Here is a 20,973-nt window from a genome sequence, read left to right on the forward strand (position 1 = left end):
CAGCACAGGGCTCCGACAGGCTCGCTGTCATCCATGGCTCTCGCCAGGTTCAATGCCCCGGGTGCTGTCTCCCACCTTGCCTGTAGCTCTGGATGCAGGGCCTTGCCTCTCCCCGAGGTATCAAGCCTTGTCCCTCCCTAATGGCCAGCCCTGGTGACGGAGCCAACCTGCTGCTCGCAGCCCACAGTGCCCTCCTTAGCAGGGCACAAGTGCCCGAAGGCCGTTCCCTCCGCCGCTGGGTGTGTGCAGCTCAGCTGTACTCTACTCCAGGAGGGCACTAGTGTTGTCTCAAAAGTCACGTCCACCCCTTGGTCACGAAGGCGGGTTTTCCTCCTCCTCACAGCGCTGAGCCGCTCTTCCTTGCACTGCAGGGTTTTACTCTGCTGAAGACACCGGATTTATGGCCGGAACATAACCCAGGCTCTTTGTTTACCCCGGCCGGGGGGTGCCATTTGGTGGGTCTCTCTCCCTGGCTTCTGCTGAGACCGCGGAGCCAGCCAGCAGCTTCATTATCTCTATTTGCTGAATAAGTAATGCGTGGATTATCCCTCCCTGGGTAGAACGTTAAACAGCAGCTAATTGGTTTATATCTGGCATTATTCTGCCAACCATTAGATTTTCCTTTCAAAAAATTCCCCTCCCGCAGCCTTTGGACTCCTTCAGACGGCCCTGTTCGATAGCAAAATCTGCACCTCAGCTTTAAGGACTCAGTGCAATTGCCAGTGACAATGCGACTTATCCCCCTGCCCCCATCCTTTTGGTTCACGGTGATGCAGAAACGCAATAAAAACCAATTGTGGTTTGTCCAGCCTGAAACAGCGGTGGGACAGGGAGGGCCTCGTACGGCCGAAACCTGGCACTCCTCTTTGCAGTGGGGCCGGCAGGGAATGGAGGGGTTGGGCGAGGGCAGTTTCAACCGAAACGACAGCAACGCAGCAGACTTGTGCCAGCATCATCCCGTCTCTCGGGGTGCCAGGGGCGTGATCCCCGACCGGCAGGGCTGTGCTGGCCGAAGTCCCCGGTGCGGACGTGGTTATACAAGCAAACCCATACCTGGACAGCTGCAGGGGACATGTTACCACACTGGTTACCGTACTGAACCCCGCCATTGGCACAGATTTCGGCTGCCCTTGCAGTGCGGACGGGGCCCGAGACCCACCTGACAGAGCAACCCCTCAGGCTCCCGAGGGGAAGCCGTGCTGCCCTCACTAAAGCTCTACCAGTTTATTCTGCTTTTGCCCACAAGCTCTTCCGGGCACAAGCGCTGAGGCTGCTTCGCGCTGCCTCACCTCTGCTGACCAGGCTACGTATTGCGGTGTCTCCCCGGGGATGAACCATGAGACACCGCGAGCGATGGTGACTGTCCAAGCCCATGTGCAGTGACCCCCTCGTCCCCGAGCCTGTCTGCTCTGAACCTGTGCAGGGGCACACCCCTGTCCTCCTACTCACTCACGTCACAGTGGTTTGAAGTGCAGGCAGGGGCGGGAGGAGTCTCAGATCTCTACAAGGGAGAGCCATGCAGTGTTAATGGAAAACCCTTGCAACCGCAAAAGACCTCCCCAGTTTTGGGGACGGGGGTGTGAGAGCTCAGGGATCTGCCCCCCCATCCACACGTACGATTGAGACCCGTGGGGGTCCTTGCCGTGCTGCTGGCCTGGAGCGGAGCTGCCATCATCTCGGGTTTGATTGCCACGCCACTCTCGGTTCTGTCTGGCCCGCACAGGCCCGGCATTTGTGCCGCCTTCTCCAGCGATGGCAGCAGCTGGTCGAGCTGGTCGAGGTCGGCGGCAAACTGAGGGAGGAAACAAGATGGGGGTGAGTCGCAGGCCCTCTGGGCACCAGCGAGGGAAACGAGAGCTTTCCGTTATCTTAACTACACAAGCAATTCCAAACCCGGCTTCCCCCCAACCCTATAATTAACTTGCTTGCTAAAACCGCGCGGGGCTCATTGCATCCCCTGTGCCTCAAGCATGTTGCAGTGCAGGTTTCTATCCCCTCCCTCAATACTGATGGAAAGGCCTTTGCTGGGTTTATATCACTGAGAACATAGGAGCACCAGCCTGACAGCAGGGATTGATTTCCTTCCCTGCTGCCTCCAGGCTCAGGGCAGTGTCCGTCCACTGGTGTTAGTGGCGTTCCCTGCGTGAAACTGGAGTGAAAGGGGAGACTGCAACCCCATATGCTAGCGCAAACCCAGAGCACCGCAGGACAGAGGCAACAGCAACGTCTTCACCATGAAATGCTGCCGTTTTGCAGACACGGGGGACCCACAGCCACCTCGCAGGGGACAAACACCTGCGCAGTAGAGGAGGGTCGTTTTATGGTCACGAGAGATGGGTTCAGGTCCAAACTGGCACGAGCCTCCTGCGTGACACCGTCTCATCTAACCTCCCTACCCCTCAGGTCCCGGTTGTAAAAGAGGGGTGCTTATACCGCCTTGCTCCCACTCTTTATTTCTCTTGCCTATTTAGACTGTAAGCCCTTTGGAGCCAGGATGGTGCCCTGCTGTTGTGTCCATACAGGGCTCAGCACAATGAGGCCCTGTTCTCAGCTGAGGTTTCATGACACCGCTACGATAGTCACAAATATTATTAATGGCTTGACTGGGCTGTAGCAAACCTACAGCTATTTAACAGGCTCCGGTTTGCTCTGTTAATATACATGTGCTTAAGCTGAGTTAAAAAATGGCCTCTCCTGAGAAGCCGCTTTATGGAACAACTCTCCAAAACTCTACATGAGCCTTTGCCTAGGGCCGTACTTGATGAGCTAGTAAAATATAATTTAGCCTTTACAATCTTCATCATGGCAAAGAGTGGAAGAGGAGACGTCTGGCCTGGGGATTCCAATAAATGGGGAAGTTACTGGGGAAGCGATTCACACCAGTAGAGATAATGACAATCCTGTGAAGCAGCAGGTTGGGACAAAAGGGGACAAGATAAATGGGGATGTGGCTAAAAATAACCGCTCCAGGGAAGCCAAATTTTAAAGTCTCGCAGTCAAAGGACACATCTGAACGTGGCTCTCAAAACGGCATAACAAACCGCGTGCGTGTTAAGCAACGTACACGTTGACAGAGCCGCAAGTGCTGAGCCCAAATACGTTTGCATTTGACCAAGAGATGCAGGGAACGAAGAACACCGTGCCGGGGAGCCGGGCCATTAGCTGGGCTGTGAGGTTGGAGCTGACAGTCCCTACGTCTATGATAAATATAACTAGATTTACTGGCGGCCTGGGGTATGCAGGCAGCTGCGCCTTTCACAACAGAGACCAGGCATTCACGTGGCCGCGGAGAAATCAGCTGCACGACTGAAGGGCAGGCCCGGGGGTGGGAAGCTTCCCTTGGCATCTCACCGTGGGGCAGCTCGGGGCTGGCCTCCGCCTTGCCCTGCTTCATAGCAAGGGATTCACACTTCTTAGGGGCCTGCAGGCTAGCTGTGGCCAAGGCAAACTCTGACAAGGGCCTTGCAAGGGGCCGGCTGATTGCTTAGAAGGAAAGACTCAGCAATTAGCAAAAGGGGACAAGATAAATTAGCCTCTTAGGAAACCAAAGCCAGGGAAGGCCTCCAGCAAGAAGCAGGAATGCAAGTGGGGAGGATCTGGGAAAGGAGAGGCAGGGAACAGCTCCCTTTCTCTTTCATTATGGAGGTAAGAAGAGGTTACCGAGGTCGAGTCTCCACAACCCCTGTGACAAGCGCCTTCTGCGTCCTACGTGGGCTGTATGTTATCTGGAAATACAGAATGGCCTCTGAAGGGATGCGCAGGTCTCTCTGCTGGGGACAGCCACATCACATCAGTGGACCGAAGGCAGAGGCTGTCTAGCCAGAGGCCTGAAAGCAGAGCAGAAGTCTGCCGCCAACAGCCTGTTCAGGCAACACCACCCGGAGCCCTGCTAGCCCCGTGTCCAGCCTGCGGCTGCTTTTGCTTCCCGGGGGAAGTTTTGTGTTCCTCACCGCTTGGAAGCGCCCTCCCCGGGAGGGGAAAACCTTGGCGCTCTCCAAGGACACAAAGCACGGCCGTATCATGTTCGCCTGTTGTAGACGGGTCCTGGAAGTGGAGCGACTGGCATTGATAAAGTGCCACCGCACCTCATCAGCATGAGTTCGAGGTTATCGCTCTCCGAGGATCCAACCTAGAGACTTCTCTCCATATTTATTCAAGTACCGCACAGAAAACAGCAAAAGACAGCGCTGTCTGTTTAGATTATTCTCCCCTCTCTTTTACTGACAAAATGTCACCTATTTATCAAGTCTCCCGACTACAGGGCAAGCCCAGAAAGGTGCTTTCAGGTGGGAATGCACTGCATAAAACAATTAGGACGTGACGATCTCACGAGGAGAAGGGACTCTACTGAACCAGCTCAGGCAAAAAGAAGATGGGTAGATTGCTGCCACCGGCAGCTCAACTGTTTCACGGACACGGCAGTATAGCCATGGTGGGGTTATACTCCCCATCGCTTGGGTCTCCTGCAAGACTGCCACGCAGCTTCTCAACAGGCTGCTCTTCTCCGAGATGCGCAGCCTCCGTCTGAGCGGCGATCACATTTCCTGAGCGGCCTGGACTAATCATTTGCTCTCTATGGTCATGCCAGCATCTCAATAGGTAGGCAGGCAGACAACCAGGCAGACATTGCTAATATACTGCACCTCTGTGGTAGGGCAAGCGCTTGTGTAACTACGTAGACTAAGTCCTCTGTAGAGTTTATATTACGGCTTGCACGGGATAGTTCGGATAAGGATGATCGTGCCTCAAGCAGGGGGTTGGACTAGATGATTTCTGGAGGTCCCTTCCAGCCCGACTGCTCTAGGACTGTACAACTGAACTAGGTGCTAATTATCAATACCATGATTTACAGCAAAATATCTGCTCATTGGCTTTCCACCACCTTTTCTCTCCATCAGATTCTAAGCCCGGAGTCCGCAGGAAAGGCACACCCTTAGAAACACGCCGGTTCCCGCTTAGACGGAGGATAAAACGCAAGGAGCGCACGTCAGTGGACGCTCTGCAAAAGGACTACACAATTTCACAGAGGAATGCAGCTCCTTGTCACAGCAATTTTCCTTTGGGTGAGATGCACCTTGCAAAAAAAGGGAAGACAGGTCACGTACGGCACACAACTATAAGCACCCCGATGGTGGTAGGGGAGCGCTCTATACAAGGCCGAACACCTGCCTACAAGACACACTTGCCCCACGTCATAAGATACGGGGCATGATACTGGAGTCACTGGGTGGCACGCTGTGACCTGGGTTATGCAGGGGTTTACAGGATCGCAGCGGTACGTTCTGGCTCTAATGATGTACGGAGCGGTGCAGCTGAGAGACACCTGCCTTTTGATTAGCGAAGAAAAATATTCAGGTTTAAGAGAGAAAAATCTTTCTAACAATAAATTTGCAGGCAAATTCTGTCCCAGGATACTGCAGGCGTTCACAGGTAACATCCCAATAAGCTGAAGCAACGATAGCTAACTTCACCACTCACGCAAGCAGGGTACCACTGAGGTAATTCATTAAGAGGCCACGCAGACTGTCTTGTTACCTAGAAGAGGGGTAACCCTGAAGGAGAAGCCTTTACACAGAGTCACATAAAGCCCTTGGAAACAATAACGACTACAGCTGCCTTGTCAAGGGGTCTGCCTGGGAGCCGGGCTGGAGCCACAGGACTGACGCAAGAGGCAGCAGGAGAACGGGGCTTCAAAATGAAGCCGATTGCCCGGAGGTCTCAGCCTTAGCCTTGGCTCACTCTCGTTGAGTGCTTTTGTGGGTTGAAAAGTGCTGTCAGGCTGACCTGGATCCCACACTCTTGCCGGGGCTGGAAAGTCCGTGAAAGACTCAATGCTTTGGGCTGGTCTCGTCTAGGCCCTCCCGACCCCAGAGGCAGGTGCACGGCCGAAGGTCAGTCGGAGCCATGTTTCGGTGCCATGCACACAGCTGCCTGGAGCGAACCGTTAGCACTGCGAAGTGACAGCTTCCCTCTGTCCCTACAGTGTCTAAACAACAACACAATTACTGCCACCCAAATGCCAGCCCGCCTAATCCCATCAGCGGGGAGCAACGGGCTAACCGCCCAGCAAAGCCCCTGTCCAGCGTGACCGGGTGTATCAGTTACGGCCTGCTAAGCCAGGAGGGTTAGTTTTTCCAAAGAGAGGGTTAGTGGGGAAGGCCTAGCTGTCAAGCCAACAAAGTGAAAAGGATGAAGCCCACAAGCCCTGGGCTTTGATCCCCTGCCTCTTCTTGCCCTCGCTGTTGTACTGCAGTGCCCTGGCCAGCTATACACAGCTCCGATTCCCACGCTTCTCTGCATGCAGCGACGTGGACAGGGCTCCCAGACAAAGCCTGCGCACAACTGCTTCCCTTCTCCTAAGCTCTTCCTCGCACCTCATGTGCTTTGATGCACATAGGGAACGGCTGTTCTGCGGGGCAGGGGGGTGATCGGGCTGTACAGGGCATAGCGCTGCCAGTCTGTCACCTTAGAAAGGCTAACACCAGCCACGAAAGCAATGCTTCTGCTCCTGGCAATGTAGCAGGCCTTGCAGGAGCCTGGAAGCCCTGCTCAGATGCATCACTGGGACAGGCCGCACCTTTGAAGATACCATATTCCTGCACTTCACTACTCTGCTCACCATCTGCTAGAAATGGGAGGGGAGAATGCAACTTTGCGCTCACTTCTAAGGGTACAAAACCATCAGGGTAAATCACTTTCATAGATTCATAGATGATTCATAGATGCTAGGGTCGGAAGGGACCTCAACAGATCATCGAGTCCGACCCCCTGCATAGGCAGGAAAGAGTGCTGGGTCTAGATGACCCCAGCTAGATACTCATCTAACCTCCTCTTGAAGACCCCCAGGGTAGGGGAGAGCACCACCTCCCTTGGGAGCCCGTTCCAGACCTTGGCCACTCGAACTGTGAAGAAGTTCTTCCTTATGTCCAGTCTAAATCTGCTCTCTGCTAGCTTGTGGCCATTGTTTCTTGTAACCCCCGGGGGCACCTTGGTGAATAAATACTCACCAATTCCCTTCTGCGCCCCCGTGATGAATTTATAGGCAGCCACAAGGTCGCCTCTCAACCTTCTCTTGTGGAGGCTGAAAAGGTCCAGGTGCCCTAGTGTCTCCTCGTAGGGCTTGGCCTGCAAACCCTTGACCATACGTGTGGCCCTTCTCTGGACCCTCTCCAGGTTATCCACATCCCTCTTGAAGTGCGGCGCCCAAAATTGCACGCAGTACTCCAACTGCGGTCTGACCAGCGCCCGATAGAGGGGAAGTATCACCTCCTTGGATCTATTCGTCATGCATCTGCTGACGCACGATAAAGTGCCATTGGCTTTTCTGATGGTTTCGTCACACTGCCGACTCATGTTCATCTTGGAGTCCGCTAGGACTCCAAGATCCCTTTCCGCTTCCGTGCCTCCAAGCAGGTCACTCCCTAGGCTGTAGGTGTGCTGGACATTTTTCCTCCCTAGGTGCAGCACTTTGCGTTTCTCCTTGTTGAACTGCATCCTGTTGTTTTCTGCCCACTTGTCCAACCTGTCCAGGTCTGCCTGCAGCTGTTCCCTGCCCTCCGGCGTGTCCACTTGTCCCCACAGTTTTGTGTCACCCACAAACTTGGACAGAGTACACTTCGCTCCCTCGTCCAAGTCACTGATGAAGACATTGAAGAGTATCGGTCCAAGGACCGAGCCCTGCAGGACCCCAGTTGATGAGTTCCTAATTCGTAAACTCTTGACAAGTCCGCGGTGTTGTTGCAGTAGCAAGGATCCCTATTCCCAGCTGTTATATTAAGCTGACTGTTATCTTTGCTGACCTAAATTTCCCCTGAAGTTTCAACTGGATGCAGCGTTCTTTGTTCCCTGCCCTAAGCTGCTTGGTCAAGCAAGTTGCCAAATCTCACCCCAGAAGTGGCTGCACTTTAGCATCAGAAGTGATTTCTATGCTGTTTGTGTTTCTATGCGTTTGGGCTGGTCTTGTCTGGGCCCTCCTGACCCCAGAGGCAGGTGCGTGGCAGAAGCCAGTGTGTAAGAGCTTGTTGGTGCTTGGTGAAGATGGATGGATACAACCGTTGCACGCGAGAAAAGAGGTAGACGTTTCCTCTGCAAATGTTAAGGACTTTCCTTCCTGCAGAGCCAGGGATCAGTGCCAGTGCTCCTGAGCTACGGCCTCAACCATCCAACCACGCCTCTAAGGTCAGTGCCGGGGTCAGAAGTCTTCACAGGGAAGTGGGCTCAAAAATAACAATGAACCCCGCTAAAAACGCCAGCTTGGCAAGCTGCGTGGTACGCATTTGTCCCATGTGTCTGGTGGCCCGAAGCACAGAAGAGATTGCTTTAACTTACCACTGATGAGATTAATTTAATTAATAGAAGCCTGTGGTGTCATTTAAATGATACAAGCCCTCTCTCCTCCAGAACTGGGCCTAAGAGGCTATTACTTCTCTGCCAGAACAGGCGCCACCAAGCCTGCAGGCTCTGCTCTGCATCGCATCCATGCGGGAAGCTAAAAGCGCGTCTTCACGTCCAGGGGACTTGCCTCTCTGTCGCAAATATAAAAACTAATGTGCTGCAGATTTCCCAGCAGGCCAGGGAATGCTGCTCGAGTGTGGTGCTCCCCGAACGCTTCTCCTGCCGCGGCTGCATTCTGCATCCCAATGACATCCCAGCCTTGCTGCTACAGTTCAATGTCCAACAGAGTTTATTACAAGCCCTCTTTGCAAGCTTAACTATGCAAGCTCACTCTGGCCTGAAACCAAAGCAGGAAAAGCCTTGTGATCCTAAGCTAAGGGAGAAGCCTACCCCCGACATGAGGCAGTGTTTATTTAGCTGTCTCCACGTGCCCCAGTAACTCAAAATGGCCAGGCTAACCTGGAAGAGGCCTTCTCCTCTATGCCGCAGTTATAGGCAACCTCGGTGCTTCCCACCGCCACCATCCAGGACACGGGCAGAGTCCTGTGCTAAGCAAAGTGGCACCAGCAAGCGCTGGGTCTGACCCCGGGCGGGTGGTTCACTGCAGCTCCGTGCTATGAAATTATCGTGCAATGTCACGCAGTGGAAGGGGTGCAGGATGCCCCAGAGAAACAGGCATTGCGGTACAAGAAAGCAGGATCAGACTGCTGGCTCTTCGAGCTCAGGATGTTCCAGTTTCCTTCCCAATCTCATGCTTTTTGAATTTTTCATACAGACTTCACAGGAGCCTTTGCTTTCACTGCTTTAAACACGAGTCTCCTGGCCCTGCAGGCTCAGACCCCAGACAACAAAGGAAAGCAAGTGCTGTTAAGTCGATCTCACGATCACTGTAGCTCATGGGATCTGGATGGGTGGGCCTGGCGATGCCACACTTCTAGGGGTGGCCAGTGCCCGTGCCATTTATAGAAGGTGCCAAAACCTGTTTCTGGGGCACTTTGGGGACAAATCTGCAGCCAGTGAAAGTTGCCTTTTATCTGGCTCAGTTCTAAAGCAGGACGGTTTCACCTGTTCCATTACTATTTTAAGCATTTGCAGTTTTATTCCTATTACCCATGGTTGAACCTTGCTGCGGTTCCTGCGCTGGTATCAAGCAGCAAGGAGCTCTGCAAGCTTGGTATGTGGCTCAGTGTTTCAGCTATGCAGCTCCCTAAAGGATGTATGCAAAATAAGAATAAAGACTCTGAGGTCGATGCACTGTCCTTAGCTGGCCCCTCTCTCAAAGGCCTCCCTCCCGGTTCACTGTCAGGATCTCCGGCTAACCACAAATGCAACAAATCAAATTGGTGGCCGGATGCAAAATCCAGACAAACCCCCAAAGCAATGTGGACAGCAAGAGGAATTCAGATATTGAACTCTCCCCTTGGATGCTGCACAGTTACGCGGTTGCTTCTTTGTAGGAGTAAGTGTTTGTGGACTTAGACAAAAAGCTCTCTCCAGCTTTGTTATTAACTCTTTGGAAAGAGTCAGCGTGATGCTCCCCAGCTGTCCTGAAGAGAAGAAAAGTCATCCACCGGGCTAGGACTGTGAGGTTGATTGCAAAGACGAAGCAAAGTCCTAGGGATGCGTTCAGATGACAAGGCCTGGACCCCAGGACAGTCTCCTCTCTGCTCTGCCTGGTGCTAAGTGCACTGCTAGCCCTTGACAAACACGTAAGCTTCGAGGATCCTTTGTCAGCTGCATTATCCAGGACAGAGGCCAATGGGGTCCTGTGGTACCGAGCGCTCTCCCTACGAGCAGGTTATCCCTCCCTGTTGTGCATGTGCGTGTTATGGGGACAGGCCAGTCCTCCTTCCTCCCCGGTCTACGTAGTTGGACATCCCAGAATGCCTTGCTCATACGATGCCCTGTGGGCACTCTATGCCTTTCACAGAATCGTAGAAAAGACGGGCTGGAAGGCATCTCCAGGCAGGTCCAAACCAGCCCAGACCAGCCCTTTGAGCAGGACTCCAGTACCATGTCTGTCAATCTCCCAGCCCCCACCTCAGTTTGGGCTATCCCCCCTTTGGGGGCCATTTCCATGGCTGGCAGAACTCGAATGGGGAGAGAACCAGCTAATGCATGCATGCAACGGGGCCGTCCCGGCAGGAGAGGAGTGTTTTATGGGGAGATATAAAAGAGTTCGGTTCCCACTTGCCTACAGGAGAACGGACTGCGGCTCCCAAATGAATGGAGCCCTTAGCCTTATTAAGAGGCTTATTGTGTATTTGTCATTTGAGGCTTTCAGAGTACTCTGTTATTCATATAATATCTCCCCAACTCAGCTGCCCTATTTGACACAGTCAGTAAGCAGGCTATCAGCCTTGCTCTGAATGTCAGACTCTCTGTTCTATTTGCTTAAAAAGGATTAAGCAGCCTTATCCGTGTTACCATCTCCCCTGGTTTTCAGAAATAAGAAATCTCTTCTATTCACAGCCGCATGTAATGAATATTTATACGCCCAAATCTCTATCGTCGGGATCTGTCACCAGATTATTCAATTTAATCAGAGTTTTCGGATAACTAAAGGCCCCTTGTAATTGCTAATCTCAGCCAACAAGCGGGCAACAGATTGAAAATTCCCCCGGACGCGACCCCTGACTATGCCCGGAGTTGAGTTAATGGCTTTCTCAGGTTTATAAAACACCTTCCCGCCCCTTGGTCCCAGCACCAGCGTTCAAAGTATCAGCGCACCTTGTTCTTCCACATTTTAATGGCCCTCCATTGGGCTCTTTCCTGCCACGGCAGGTCCTCACTGAGGGCGCAGGGCTAACAAGAAGTGTCTAACTGACTATCTAAATGCACACAGTATCATTATCATCTACCCAATGGGGTAAAACAATAGTCAGCTTCCCTGGTTTTTGCAACTTCCTCTCTGAATCACCATTGGCTCTTGTGAAGAACAAAAGCAAATCCAAGCACTGGACTGTGGTACTGAAGCAGATTGACTACGCTGCATGTGTGCATGAGTGTGTGCATGCCTGCGTGTCAAAAGTAGTGTGCTGTTACTAGATAACAGAGATACTCTTGCAACTTAACTCAGAGCAGGAGCATCTGAATTCTTTCCCGATGTTGCCCTGTGGGCTGGAGGAGAGGTGGGGGTTGGTCTGCAAGCCCAATCTGGTCTGTGGACCTGATCAAGTACACAAAGTTTTTCCAGCCTGCGGCCCCAGTCCCGTGAGCTGGATCAGGACTTGGCCCTGGCCCTGTGCGCTAGCCCCAGCCCCAAAGGCCTTGCCCTCCCCGTGTGCAGGGCTACAGCCATCTGGCCCACAGGGCTTGGAAATTTGGTGGTGGGGGAGAGGTGACGGTGCTAAGTGCCACCGCTTCCCTGCTGCCAGATTTCCATACCTGTGAGGAGCCCTGCGGACAACATGGCTCCACGGGCTGGAGTTTGAGCACCACTGATCTCGAACATCAGACCTGCTACGCGGGGTCAGCCCACAGGTCCCTCCAGCCCAGCTCCTGTTTCTCACGGGGGCACAGAGCGGATACAAAAGGGGAAGAGCATTTCTACACGGCCTGTGCAGACTGATCGTCCCATGGTCCCTCTCTCCCTGCAGCTCCCAGCACGCGAAGGCCTGGGAAATCCTGATTTGGACGTTGCGGCCCTAACAGTCATATCTAATAGAGGAGGATGAAGCAATCCTGCCTGGATTCGCCCAATCCCCTTTGAAATCTGGTTCAATGATCAGCCCCAGTCTGAGTTACCGAAGCAGCATCCTGACCACCAAGAAATTCCTAACTGGCCACAGGGGTTTTTTGGGGGGAAGGGGTTGCGGCTAAAGCAGAACTCACCGAGCATCTCCTGGCTTCCACCAAGGCGTAACAGCTGCTCCAGCCCTGTTGAGGGAGCGAGCCAGGAGACTGGGGCAGCCGTCTAGAAGGCACGACCAGCCCACAGCCAGGACCCTGCTGACAGTATAAACAGGGGGTATAAACTGAGGGGTACAGGGCGAGCATTTCACCAGCATGGAGTCTCACGTGCAGACTCACCTGGCCTTGGTTTTCCAGCTTCACTTCCTCCACAGCTGTAGGTTTGGTCAGCGGAGCTGGCGTCGTATTGCACGGGTCCATCTGCTCTGTCTTCTCCACTTTCACCTTCACATCGTCCAGGCTCAGGGCCGGGGCAGCAGCCAGCTCCTTCTCGTCCTTGTCCAGCAGGTAGCGCAGGAGCTGATGATCCTTGATGTCCTTTTTCTTCAAGGCCTCTGGCTCCAGTTTGATCTCAGGTGTGCCCGGGATCTGACTCTGTGTGGTGGGGGCGGTGGGTGTGCTGGGCACATTCTCCTTCTTGTCGTGCTCCATGGACAAGGTGGTGATGTCGGAGGGGCTACCTTCCTGCAGGAGCCGATGCAAGATCTTGTGCCGTTCCGTCAGCGAGCTGTGGGAGGAGGGACATGTGCTGCTTGGAGGGTTCCCGGATGCCGGGGTCCCCATGGCCCCTGCACAGGACAAGGGATCTTTGCAGCTAGTGTCGGCATCGGCATGCCGCAGCTGCTGCTCAGCTGTGCTGGCCAAGAGCTGGACCAGCTTGTGGCTGGTGGCCTGGGCGCCCTTGGCATCGCCCTCCGAGAGCCTGTCACTGGCGTGAAGCATGGCTGAGTCCAGAGGCTTGCTGTCCCCGGAGCCGCTGTCGGATTGGATCATCTCACTCAGGATAGAGGCGATCTCCTTGCTGTCCTTCGACTCTGTTTTCATGGGCTGCATGGCAAGGCGCCCGGGTGAGTTCTGGTTGCTCATCTGCCGCAGGACAGGCGGTGGCGTGGAGTAGCCCATGGGGGTGCTGGGGCTGTCGCCAAGCCCCTGCATAGAGTTCATTGGAGCGCTGGGGTAGGGCCGGCTGCCGCTGCCACCTGCACCTCCACCGCTGCTGCAGCCGCTGCCGGTCATGCCCACGGGGGAGTGCATGGTGGGCATGGTGGGAGAGAAAGGGTTATTGGGCGCTCTGGGCCGTGGGACCAGTCCTGGGCTAACCCGATGCCTGGGAGACATGAACTGCGGTGGTGTCATGCCAGGGCTGCCCATAGGCGAGCTGTTGAGGTTCAAAGTGTGGTTACTGTTCTGGGGACCCGCCTGTCCCTGGCTTAAGGCAACGTTGGCTCCTATCTGGCTCCCAGGGGAACACCCAAAGCTCGGCTGGCTGGTGGTGGAATTGCTGCTGTGGAGGCCGGAGCCTGGCTGCTGGTTCACATTGGTTGCCAACATGCTGCCGTTGGATGGAGGGATGGTGGGTGGCAGGGCCATGCCTTGCCCCGGGGAGATGCTGGGGTTCAGCGAGGGGCTGACCCGCGGAAGGGGCATGGCGGAGTTCGCGTTCTCTGGAGGAGAAAGCATGCCGTGATCCCTGCAGGGAATGAGAGAGAGAGAGGGACAGGGCGCACATGAGTCAGAAGCTAGGATGAGAGCAAGCAAAAAGCTCTTCAGCCTCTTTGGGACTTTGCTGTCCCCAGAGGCACCAGGCTGGGAGGGCTGGACAGGCCCAGCTTGCAAGCTCGGCTCCTTCAGACATCCCCGCCCCACCACGGCGCTTGCCTCCCAGCTACGTGTCCCAGCAGCATCCTGGGATGCAGCAGGCCTCGCCACATGCTCTCGTGGGTACTTAATGCAATGCACAGCACCATGGCAACCGAGCAGCTACAACCCAGTGACGTGTGGCAAGGACGGCCTATCCCTCCGCTCTCCCTGCTGCCAGGGGCTGCGGGAACAGACCAGCATCCGAGCCTCTGTTCTTCAGCCCCCTTCTCCCTGGCTGGGAAAGGTCCTGAGTACGTCTGTAAAGAGCCGAGGGAATCCATGGTGCCAGGCATTTGAAACGACTGTGAGGAGACAGGAGTCAACGGGAAGCGCTGTGCTGGCTTTCGCCATGTGGCCCGAGGCCCAGGCAGCATGGTGGCTTTGCAGTGCACAGCTGGAAGATGTTAGCACAGCTGGCCAGGGGGGGTCACCCCTGTCTGTTGGTGCAGAACCAGTGCTGGGACCACACTCTTTCCCCCCTGCTATGGCTCCAGGCTTGCAGATTAACTCTCACTGAGAGTAGCTCACTGCCCTGTACGCTCAGGATGCTCTTCTACAGCGGACCCTGGGCCTGGTTTTCTATGCCCTTCCCTTCCCCAGCGTTATTCCTCTGGCCTGCCCACCAGCCCCTGCCCTGAGCCTCACCTGTCGATGATGTGTATGCCCATGATGAAGGGCTGCATCTCAGGACTCTGGGGGTAGCAGAGCTTACACTTGGTGTGGGCGCTCAGCACCGTCCCGTCGCTCAGCGTAAACCTGTAGGATGGACTGAAGGCCGTGCCGCGGGTCATCACTGTGGGGAGAAAGCAGACAAGCCTCCTTAGCTATTCAGAACAGGCCCCCGGTTCCTCTGGGTACGGAGGGGAGATGGGGATGGAGGTAGGAGGGGCTCAAGGGGCAGGCACCTGCGGTGTAGGGAGGCAGGGCATTGCCCCCAAGCCCTGGGTATAGCGACTAACCCCTGAGAATCCAGCTATTTGTGTGCAAACAGGGCAAGCCAGGGACAGCCCCCAGGCAGCTGCAATGGTCCAGGTATTGCTCCCATTACCATCTCCCACTGTCCTGACCCCACACACCACTGCGGGCGTCTGAAGGGGCAAGTCTGCTTCTGATGCTCTGTCAATGCGCAAGCCGGGGGCACACCGGTGTCCCTGGGTGCTGGGACAGAAGGGGCCTGCCCGCCTTATCTATCAGCTTTGACTTGAGTCCGCTCAGTGCCGTCCTCGAGCATGCAGCCACAGGAATCATTCGGTCCCCGACACAGCATGCACAGCTCAGCCCTGCAAAGTCGAGCAGTGGCTGGGAGCTGGCACAGGCACTACCCACTGCCCAGTGGCCGGCACTGCACTTGCTCAGACGTCAGCTGCCCCTGTGCTACGCTGGGCCATCTGGACTTTCTTTGTACACGTCCCCAACACCACATCCCGCTTCCACCATGAACGGCATGGTAGGGAGATGGGACATCCTAAAGCTCTCAGCCAAGTGCCTACAGGGAACCCAGAGCGACAAAAAAGGCCAGTTGAGAAAGGGAAAAAGGGGGCAGAGGAAGCCAGCTCCTGGGGGTGGTGTGTACATGGGATCTGGAAGCAAAAGCACCTAGTTAGCTGCCTGTGCATTCACCTCACCGCTCTATTTCCTGAAGGAGGGAACAAACCTGGCCTGAGACTTGTGAGCTTCAGGCCAGTGCTACCCCCTGGCCAAGTATCTGCTGTGGGGCTAGGCTGGGAGTGGGAGCTGAGCAAAAGACATGAGATCCCTGGCCAGCCTCTCATACCAGAGGGGCCTTGCCAGTGTTACTGAGCCAGTGCTACTGCTTCCTTTGGCATTTTGCAACTGATTGCAGCACTCGCTTCTTCCAGAACGTGCTTCTGCTGCCAGGGGGTCACGTGGTGGCTTCTGTCTGTGGCCACACCGGCTCGGCCTGCCAGGCTGAGCGAGGGGGAGGCCCCCTTACCTTCTTGGAATAGCTGCTTGGCATATGACGGCTCTCTGCCCTGAGGCTGGAAGAATGCATAGATGCACTTCCGCACCAGGTCCTCCCAGCCAGTTCTGCCTGCCGCTCGCAGGGAGCTGGTGTCGATGGAGATGATTTTACCTGGGTGGAGAGAGAGAAGGCGCACTATTGGCACACAGATGGGCCATACACAAGCCACATCCACGGCACAGGTGGGAACACAGGCCCAGATACCCCGAGCTAACGCGCTTCGCGGTGAGGGAGAATTGCAAAGCAAGCAGCAGCCATGATCCTTGAAGCACTTAACAGAGCCGAGCTGCCCTGGCTTTGCAGGAGTTACATGCATGTACATCTAGGTGCAAATCGGGCCTCCAAGGATCACTGGCAGAGACAACTGTGTGTTACTGCCATCAGTGAGGCCTCTGCCTCAGCACTGCAGCATCCATGTGCACTCAACTCCCCGCCAGCCCGACAAAGAGGGAGACTTCCAGGGATGTCCTTGGACTGATCAGGAAAGTGAAGCACCTGCCTAGAGGGCTCTGGGCAAAAGAAGAGCAGTGGGGCACCTCCTCATCATGCACCCTTGGGGTCTGTGAATAACAAGGGGACACAGGAGCCAGGGAATGAAGGGGGTGGAGAGCTTCAGCGAGCAGACTACAGTCTGCATCTGAGCCCAACAGCCTTGGCATTTAGCCCCTAATGCCTGCTGGGCTTGTTCCCCTCACGTGAATGCCTGTCAGCCCCTGGGCCCAAGGCTAGATCTCTGCTGAGCTGAGGTTCCCTAGTTTCCCACAAGCCTGGACAGCAGAGAGGAGGAGCCAGCCAGCAGACCAAGCCTGCCAGCTCTCCTTGAAAGAGGTAAGCAGCCTTGATCCTTTCGAAGCCCACTGGGGTGGTGCTCTGCACCCAAGGAGCAGGCCTATTGCATTGCAGCAGCTGAGCCGCACAAGAAAGCAAGCAGGACACGACTGTGTGGCCCCTGCGGATGTGACCCATCATACTCAGCAGCATGAGCCCTCCTGATGGCAGGCAGTGCTGCTATCTGGGCAAATGCAGCTTGAGCCATGGTGATGCCAATCCTAACGGGGCAAGGCTCATGATGACTATGGCATGGGGGTGCACGTGGCTGATGGCTGAAAACAGGATGTATCCAAGAGTAAAGGTAGGCTCAGAAGCCAGGACCCTCCAGCTGATGTCTCAGGCTCCCATTGTGTTCTCCTCTGCTAAGGACAGCCATCAGAAAGCAGGCATTTCTCACCTGCTGCACAGTCTTTTCAGGATCTCTCTACCCCCTCCAGAACCGTGGCGATGTGGTAATATCTACTGCCATTAAAAAAGCAGGGCCCAAACACAGCCGGATAGCTTCACGCCAGCTCTCAATATAGCCTGCTTAAATTAAGCACCCTATGGCACTGTCTGCCTGGCTGGCTGGAGTCCTGCAAGCATGCTACGTCCAGCCAGACTCCAACATACCAGAGTCCAGCTGAACTGATGCTGTGAGCCCAGGCGCATTCAGACTGCAAAGGCGGCTCCCCGGCTAGGACGCTGCCCAGCATGCAACAAGCCCTGGCCTCCCTCCGAAGGGTACCTGTAGTATCTTGCTTGGTCACGAACGACTCTGTACTGGTGACAGCTGTGGGTCGAGGTAATCTCCGCGCGATGCATATCAGACACGACTGGAAATCTGCCAGGGTGGACGAGAGAGAGGGGAGAGGGACAGGAGATCCTGAGGTTAGAGCTGCCACTCGCTGAGCAATGTTTTCAATGAGTGCAGCCCTGCCGTGCTTGCCTGCCACGTCCCGCCCTGCGAGTGTTTACGTTGGGCAGTCATCAAGCCCTTCGCAGCTGCGAGGCTCTCTCCGAAGTTTGCTGGAGAAGGGAGGCTTCCAGCACTGGGGGGAATTAATTGTACGGCCTTTCAGCTCTGGCAGTGCCGTGCAATAAAAGTCAGTGCCCAACGCCAACAACTGTCGGCTCCAGGCAAAGTCTCTGGTCATAAAATACTGTAATTTATTCCTTCCAGTCGTGATCCCCTGTGTAAGCCGCAGTGGATTAATTCAGCTAATGCACTGGAAAATAATGGCTGGGACATGGAAATGAGGGCAGGGCTTGTGCGGGAAGGCGCCTTTGTTCCAGCGTTCAGAGAACTGGGGTGGGGGAGGCCACAAGGGGCCTGATCCTGAGACTAAGTTGCACAGGCTGACCCTTGTGCCTATGAGGGGGAGCCTGGAGAGGTTTGTCTATAGAGCACAGACTGGGCCCTAGAGCCCCTGGCAATGAGGCACTGCAGCAGGTGACTAAATACCCCTGGCAGCACCAGGGTGGGAAGTGGTAGTGACAGAAGAGGCCAAGTAGGGCATCGAGGACCAGGGTGACTAGCCACAGCACAGTCTAATTCAGTCCCTCTAAGAGCAGCTCTCCTCAGCTCGGACAGGGAGCACTGCAAGGCAGACCTTGCAGGGAGGGACCTTTCCGGGTAACCAGAAGATGCTTTCCTTTCCTGGGCTTCCACCTCTGGTTGCCCTTTGTGCCCTCCGGCTGCATGGGAGAGCAAACTGGCCCCTCTCTGCTTCCAAAGGGTGAGAAAGGCCTGGCTGGCTAGGAAGCCCTGAGCCAGACAAGGCTCACAAGTCCTGTCCAGCAGCTGGGCATTGTGTGGAGCCCATCTCCCCAGGTCAGGGAGCTGGCAGGCTCCCCTCCATAATGCCCTGCCCCACACTGACCTGTTGTCTATGCGGGTGCTCCTGTGGCTGCAAAGAGCACTCCCAGGAAAGGTTAATCTGGCCCTTGCTGGACAGGTGAATTACCCACTCTCCCACTCAGCACCACGGCCGAGATGGGCTCAAAGGATCCACGGGAGGTGAAATCAGAATGAAAAACACAGGGAGGAGAGACCCAGGGGCAACCCCCACCACTCTCCCTCTCCCTCCATCTGCATCTCTAGGGCGGCAACAGGCCTGACAGCTCCTCTGGCGGAAGGAGCCTGCCTGGCTGTCGCAGGCCCGATGCTGTACCTGTACAGTCCCCAGTGCCGCAGGGAGCTGCACTCAAGCTCCTCGCCCTTGCTTGCAGAGGGCAGGTAGCCCCCTCCTCCCACACCAGCCCTGGCCCCTCCATCCATGAGCCGCAGCACCTGCCCTACCTTCTCCTTCCTCTTTGATGGATTTGGGCTGGGACACTGTGAAGCACTGCATCACCTCGTAGCGCTGGCGGGCCTCCTGGTTCTCGGCGCCCGGCTCGTCGGGGGGCCGGATCAGCATTCTGCAGCTGAAGGTGTGGCTGTTGCGCCGGGTCGCCTCTTGAGGCCAAGGAACTCCGTTCACTGCAAGGACGGGACAGGAGAGGGAGAGTGAGATGGGAGATGGGTGCGATCTGCATCAGCCTCTCCAGCCGGCTGAGAGCACTCGCTGCTTGCAGCGTGGCTAGAAGTGCCAGCCCCGCAGCACGTGCCTGGCACTTCTGCCCTGCACAGCTCAGAGTGGGAATGGACCAGGCTGAGAACGGAGGGCAGGGGGAGCAGAGACCCAGGCTGGGGGAACGAGCGATCCAACGTTACCTGGCAAGGTACGCGAGAGCCAGGAGCAGGACAGGCCTCTTGGGCAATGCCCGACCCACAGGACCAGAGGTCACGGGTGGATAACTCTGTGCTACACCCAACACATAGCAGCATCTTAGCTTGAGACTCGGGCACAAAGATGCACGCAGAAGTGAAATGACTTACTGAAGGCCATGCGGTGAGTCAGGGCAGAGCTCGTGACTCCCCGCACCCAGCAAATCACCCTGACTTGAGCCCTCTGGCCAGTCCCCGCAGCCAGTGTGCTCCGTGACACTGCCAGCATTTGCAGGGCCAGCCTGGGACCCCAGGACTTGCATCTCCAGACGCAGCACCTCGGCCACTGCACAGAGGCCCGGGGTGCCCAGGCCTCCTTTCTGAAGAGGAGTCTAGAGGCAAACAGCTCGGCTCCCACAGAACAACCACTGCTCTCGCTTGCCCATCAGGCAGATGAGACCTGTGCGACTGGAGACCCATGCACAGGCAGCCCTTCCAGCAGGAGAGGCTGCAGTGACACCCCACTGTGAATGAGGACCGTCGAAACGCAGACCCTGGAGCTAGGCTGAGACTGAGGCCTGGCCTCTGGGGATGCTCCGAGCCGCTGGCATAAGGAACAAGAGCGCTGCAGAGAACCACCGGTCGCACCCATGGCTTTGTGACAAAACTCCTTGCCAGCCCCCCCACCATGTTTGCTCTTCCAAGAATGAAGAAAGGGGGTGCCTCAGGCACCTTGGGGAAGGGGCAAGGCAAAGAGTAGGCCTCTTCCCCGGCAGGGAGCTGCGGCCCCGCTGAACGACTCCGGCACAGCCAGCCCTCCCCGGCACAGTGACAATGCTACACAGATAAGTGAGCGACTGAAACCCTTGCACCCCCCCGAGGCTCAGGCACCTGATCAGGCTGCACGTAGGCACCCCCTGTTCACCTGGGATCCAGGATGCCTTGTCCCTCTTCCCCAGATGGGGCCCAAATGGTGGAGCAGTCTCCTGGCTACAGCACTCGCCCAGGAAGCAAGAGACCTGGTGTCTCTAGACCCTCCTCAGCCAGAGGGGACTCAAATCCGCGCATCCTGCCCGGCAGAAATAAGCCCAAACCACTAGGTCTAGGGAGCAGTCCGAGTGAGGACGCCCTTCAGTCCCCGTGCTGAAGCTGGGCCGTGGGGCAGCCAAGAATGCATGCTTCACGGGGCCACACACAGAGCAAGAGGGGGTCTGGGACCGTGGGCAGTCCTAGGCGAGGGTCCCTACTCCCAGGGCTGTTCAGGCATTTGATACTAGGCCCGGGTGGGGGGAGGAATTATTTGGCAGGGCTGCTCCCAGCACGGCTGCAGCCAGGCTCGCATTGTCACCAGGGGAGCAGGGTTCAGATGGCAAGGGATCAGGACTGCAATGCTGCCGAGACTGGAGCCACCACGTGCCTAGTCCATGCCCAGAAGCCAAAGAAGAGGCACCGGGGAAGCTTCTCTGGCCCGCATGGAGTCTTCTAATGAAGGGAGGAACCCAAGGGGCTGGACCACTCTTTG

General features: G+C 55.9%; 1 protein-coding gene across 12 annotated transcripts in view; it reads right to left on the reverse strand.

The window, feature by feature from the left end:
• Window positions 1-20,973, reverse strand: part of NCOA1 (nuclear receptor coactivator 1) — a 280,613-nt gene that overhangs the window by 37,995 nt on the left and 221,645 nt on the right. For 8 of the 12 annotated variants that reach the window (XM_019483798.2, XM_019483803.2, XM_019483796.2 and 5 more), the window contains 7 exons: window positions 19,044-19,223; window positions 17,490-17,585; window positions 15,902-16,042; window positions 14,593-14,740; window positions 12,427-13,777; window positions 12,229-12,345; window positions 1,618-1,792 (listed from right to left, as the gene is read on the reverse strand). In XM_019483798.2, the coding sequence (XP_019339343.2) occupies window positions 1,618-1,792; window positions 12,229-12,345; window positions 12,427-13,777; window positions 14,593-14,740; window positions 15,902-16,042; window positions 17,490-17,585; window positions 19,044-19,223 (2,208 nt within the window). The remainder of the gene's footprint in view (window positions 1-1,617; window positions 1,793-12,228; window positions 12,346-12,426; window positions 13,778-14,592; window positions 14,741-15,901; window positions 16,043-17,489; window positions 17,586-19,043; window positions 19,224-20,973) is intronic. The other 4 variants (XM_019483805.2, XM_019483804.2, XM_014610225.3 and 1 more) reach the window with 2 other exon arrangements.

This window comes from Alligator mississippiensis, chromosome 1, assembly GCF_030867095.1.
Source record: "Alligator mississippiensis isolate rAllMis1 chromosome 1, rAllMis1, whole genome shotgun sequence".
NCBI lineage: Eukaryota > Metazoa > Chordata > Crocodylia > Alligatoridae > Alligator > Alligator mississippiensis.